This window comes from Ascaphus truei, chromosome 6, assembly GCF_040206685.1.
Source record: "Ascaphus truei isolate aAscTru1 chromosome 6, aAscTru1.hap1, whole genome shotgun sequence".
Lineage (NCBI taxonomy): Eukaryota > Metazoa > Chordata > Amphibia > Anura > Ascaphidae > Ascaphus > Ascaphus truei.
Genome location: NC_134488.1, coordinates 2,321,883 through 2,326,882, shown reverse-complemented (window position 1 = coordinate 2,326,882; position 5,000 = coordinate 2,321,883). Strand labels below are relative to the sequence as shown.

Genomic DNA, 5,000 nt, shown 5'->3' with positions numbered 1-5,000 from the left:
GTCGGGGGAGAGCGCAGGGCCTCTGTAAGTATCTCTTACCTGGTCTGGTGGCATCTCCTTCTACAATGGCCCGTCATCATGGCACCCAACTTCAAATGACGTCACATTGCCATGACAATGTGCCATCGCGTTGCGTTGCCATGAAGTGGTGCCATATGACGCTGTAACGTCATGTGGCTTCATGTTGCCATGACCCGCATGGCACCACGTTACCATGACAATGGAATGCTGTGACGTTTGAGGGGATGCCGCGCAGGAACAGGTAAGAGGCCCTGCGAAAGCCCCTGCACCATGCCTCGTAGAACTACAAGCCGGCCTGCTCCTGAGCTGCTTGTCAAACACCCACATAAAATCAAAACTTCATTCTTACATTTTTATTAGCAGAATGATGATCATGGTACCTGCGAACAAGGGTGTATTCAGCTTTTCTTATATGGATTTAACATTTCTCTTACATGAATTTTTAATTCATGTAATTTTAGTTCCCCTATCATGACTTATTTTGAAAGTGAGCTCAATTTAATTTAATGTAATTACCTTATTTTTATTGTATTTGTGTCCTCCCCCCCGTGTTTTTACTTACAAAGGCTCAAAACGAAAGTGTTCACATGGCAACTCCTACTGTTTATTTCCACTTTCACCACTCAACAAAACAGCACTGAAAATGGTTTTTATAAAAAAAAAAAGTAATATTAATCTTCTCAGATAAGGTTCTTACAAGTCTAAAAATGTAACTAAGGCCCGAGCCATAGAGGGGTGAGGAGAGCGGAGGCGCGCTAACGGTGAGGCTTACCTGCTTTAGTCAGCTCGATTCCACGGACTTGCAGGCGAGCCAGCGTGCGCGAAGGGAGCCGGGGGGAGGTGGTTGGAGGCGGAGCAGTGACGTCGCTGGGCCAATCGCCCGCGACGCACTGACATCAATGTCACGGCGTCATGACGTTGACGATGCTTAATGCTGATTGGATGTTTTCAGCCGACAGCGCGCTGAAAAACAGCTTGGCGCTCGGCTGAAAACTCCAAAGCCTCCGCACGCCTGCGGACGCTCGCGTGAGCCCCCTCTCAAGGCATCCTCATTGAGGATGCAGAGGCTCAGCGTGGAGCGTCCGCACGCCTCAGCGCTGCTTGTCCTTCTATGGACGCAGCCTAAATCAGAACGTAATTGCAGCCATATTCATTTAGGTTTTAGTCTAATTTTAGGACTAAAATACAGTTTAAAAAATAAATAAATCAGTTGTCAGGGAAAAATCAAGAAAGGTAAAAACAGACATCCTGTATTGTGAATAGATATCTAACCCGGGAGGGCCCCTTTAATTCCAGCCTGTGCCAAATGAAGGCTGAGCCTTTCTGTGTCTGTGCTACATCCGTCTGTTACCAACTTCCTGAAAGTGTTTGAGAGGGCAGAGAGGCGTGCAATAGCAGCAGGAGGAGGAGAAGAAAGATACAATTTGTGTGAGAAAACGGCAGAGATCGTATGTCCTTAATATGGAGGATGGAATCAGAATTGAAAAGAGAGATCATAAATCACAGAAAATGTCAGAAAGGTAAGGAAGAGAATTAAAATATATATATATATATATATATATATATATATATATATATATATATATATATATATATATATATATATATATATATATATATATATATATATATATATATATATATATATATATATATATTTCAAATATATTTTCATCTATTGCACGTAAAGGGATCACAGCTTGCAATGGAACAATTTAAAGTGGCTTTTTCGCCTGGGGTGGGGTTAATTTTTGTTTTAACCCAGGTGGGAAGCAGATTGTCTCTGCAGGTGAACCTCCTTAATTTCAGCTTTGCTTCCTGGCTGTGCAGGCAACATTGGCTTTTTTTAAAGGTGCTGTGTCACAAGGGCCAAATAGGGAGACGATGTTTGGTGATGAAGGCGTGACTCAGTGAGTAAAGTCACTGACTTTTTAAACAATGACACTGTTTGGAACAGTTGAGCCTGGTTCAAATCCAGGTATTGGCTCCTTGGAAAAGTCACTATCTCCCTGTGCATCAGGCATCAAAAAATAGATTGTAAGCTTTATGGGGCAGTGACTCGTGTCTGCAAAAATTCTTTGTACAGCGCTGTGTACATTTATTTATTTATAAAATATTTTACCAGGAAGTAATACATTGAGAGTTACCTCTTGTTTTCAAGTATGTCCTGAGCACAGAGTAAGACAAATAATACATGGTTACAAATACAGTTACATAAATGAACAGGGTATACTTTATATACAAGACATTGCATGCACAGTTAAAGAAAATATATATTATGGGCGTATGAAACAGTTACAGACCAGATTAAAATGTGTGACAGCCTTAGATTTGAAAGAACTTAAACTGGTGGTGGATGTGAGAGTCTCTGGTAGGTTGTTCCAGTTTTGGGGTGCACGGAAGGAGAAGGAGGAGCGGCCGGATACTTTGTTGAGCCTTGGGACCATGAACAGTCTTTTGGAGTCTGATCTCAGGTGATAAGTGCTGCATGTGGTAGGGGTGAGGAGCTTGTTCAGATAGCTGGGTAGCTTGCCCATAAAGAATTTAAAGGCAAGACAGGAAAGATGAACTTTGCGCCTAGACTCGAGTGATGACCAATCTAGTTCTTTGAGCATTTCGCAGTGATGTGTGTTGTAGTTGCATTGGAGAACAAAACGACAAATTGAATTGTAGAGGGTGTCAAGTTTTCTAAGGTGGGTTTGAGGTGCCGAGCCATATACTATGGGGCCTATGCAGAGAGCAGCGAATTTTAAAATTGGCGAATTTATTAAAAAGTAGCTTTTTTGGAGAGTTTTAATCTCCATATGCAGAAAAGTGCGAATTCTGCTATGTTTAACATGGATGCGTGTGGCGAGTTTAAATTGGCGAGATGCGCGCTTCAGAAATGTGTTAAAACAAATTCGCGGCTTTTTTTTTCCCTTTGCAATGGCCGCGAGCGGCAGTTTTTTCTGGCGAGTTAAAACTGAGACAATCGCGCCATTTTATTGGCGCGAACAGCCGCTAGATGCCGTTCGCGCCTCTCTGCATACGGATATTTTTAAAACTGGCGAGATTGAGGTTCTCGCCAGCCGCGAGGCGAGTTTTATAACTAGAAAAGAAAAATTGGTGCGTTTTTCGGAACTCGCCATTTTCTGCTGCTTTCTGCGCGATTTTCTCCAAAAAATGGCGAATTTCGAAATAGCGCTGCTCTCTGCATAGGCCCCTATGTCTCCATAGTCAATAATTGGCATTAGCATCTGCTGTGCAATACGCTTTCTGACCAGGAGACTTAGGGCCTCATGCAGAGAGCAGCGCAATTTAAAATTGGAGAGGGGAATAAAATGTAGCTTTAATGGAGAGTTTTTTTCTCCATATGCAGAAAGGGCATAAAACTGCATTTAGAATCCTTTCTGCATATGGAGAGTTTCAACCAGCAATATGAGCGCTGTTGAAACTAGTGGGGAAAAAATCGCGTTTTTTTTTTGTATTTTCCCTCTCGCTCCAGCTTCCTGCCAACTTTTTTTGGCGGAGGTAATTGTAGAATTTCTCTCCATGTTATTGGCGCGAACAGCCACTAGATGGCGATCGCGCCTTTCTGAATAGGGACATTTTTAACTGGAGAGAATTAGGTTCTCTCCAGTAGTGCAGCGAGTTTCAAAAAAATAAATAAAAAAATGGCGCTTTTTTTAAAACTCGCCAGTACCTGCCTTTCTACAGGCATTTTTCTCCAAAAAATGCCGCTATTCACCTTACCGCTGCTCTCTGCATAGGCCCCTTAGGGAGGATTTGTTCCTGTAAAGTACCCCTAGTTTGGCATAGGTCTTGGTTGTCAGGGTATCAAGGTGCATCCCGAATGTTAAGTGGGAGTCAAACCATAAGCCCAGGTATTTAAAACTAGTGACAGGGGTTAGAGTGGTGTTAGCGTTGGTTCTAATCTGGAGCTCAGTCGCTGGAAGCTTTAAAAATTTTAGTCTCGGTCCCAAATACCAGTATTACAGTCTTGTCAGTGTTTAAAAACAGTTTGTTTTGGGAAATCCAGTTTTCGAGTCTCAAAAAGTCAGACTAAAGTATGTGTTGAAGGTCAGAGAGGCTATTGCTGTGTGCATATAGGATTGTGTCATCTGCATACATGTGTATTGAGGCTTCATTACAAGCTGTGGGAAGATCATTAATGAACACCGAGAAGAGTAGGGGCCCCTGAACAGAGCCTTGCGGGACACCACAGGTGATATCCAGGGGGTTGGAGTTAGAGCCTGAGATGGACACATGTTGGGATCTACCTGATAGGCCTGAAACCAGTTTAAAGCATACTTTCCTATTCCAGAGCTCTGGAGTTTGTTAAGCAAGATAGCATGATCAACTGTATCAAAAGCCTTTGCAAAATCTAGGAATACTGCACCAGTGAGTTGTCCCCGTTCCATTCCACACTGGATTTCATTGCAAACTTTTAGCAGGGTAGTTACGGTGGAGTGTTTGGGACGAAAGCCAGATTGGAATTGGCTAGGGAAATTTGTCTTGGTATAGTAATCGCTTAATTGGGAGTTGACACATTTTTCCATGACTTTGGATAGAATTGGGAGAAGTGAGATTGGCCTGTAGTTTGAGACAGTGTTTTTGTCCCCACTTTCTGCAGACAGGATAGAGTTGACTATGGAAGCAATTGGTTTGGCAATGGCTGGGGCACCAAGTCGTAGGAACCTAGATTGTAGTAAGTCGGGTCCGAATTGGCTGCTTAGTTTTAGTTTGAGGAGTGCTTGTGTAATCTCCTCTTCAGATACTGGGCCAAATTGAAAATTGTGGGCAGTGTTGGGAGGGGGTGGGGCTCACTGTGTGTGTGTGTCTCACTGTGTGTGTGTGTCTCACTGTGTGTGTGTGTCTCACTGTGTGTGTGTGTGTGTGTCTCACTGTGTGTGTGTGTGTGTCTGTGTGTCTGTGTGTGTCTGTGTGTGTGTGTGTGTGTGTGTGTGTGTGTGTGTGTGTGTGTGTCTGTGTCTGTGTGT

The 5,000-nt window shown here is 43.2% G+C and overlaps 1 protein-coding gene across 2 annotated transcripts in view; it reads left to right on the top strand.

Annotated features, from left to right (window-relative positions):
* Window positions 1-1,356: 1,356 nt before the first annotated feature.
* Window positions 1,357-5,000, top strand: part of TIRAP (TIR domain containing adaptor protein) — a 112,716-nt gene continuing 109,072 nt past the window's right edge. The window contains exon 1 of one of the 2 annotated variants that reach the window (XM_075603299.1): window positions 1,357-1,541. In XM_075603299.1, coding sequence (XP_075459414.1) covers window positions 1,472-1,541 — 70 coding nt within the window. In that variant the 5' untranslated portion in view covers window positions 1,357-1,471. The remainder of the gene's footprint in view (window positions 1,542-5,000) is intronic. The other variant, XM_075603300.1, reaches the window with a different exon arrangement.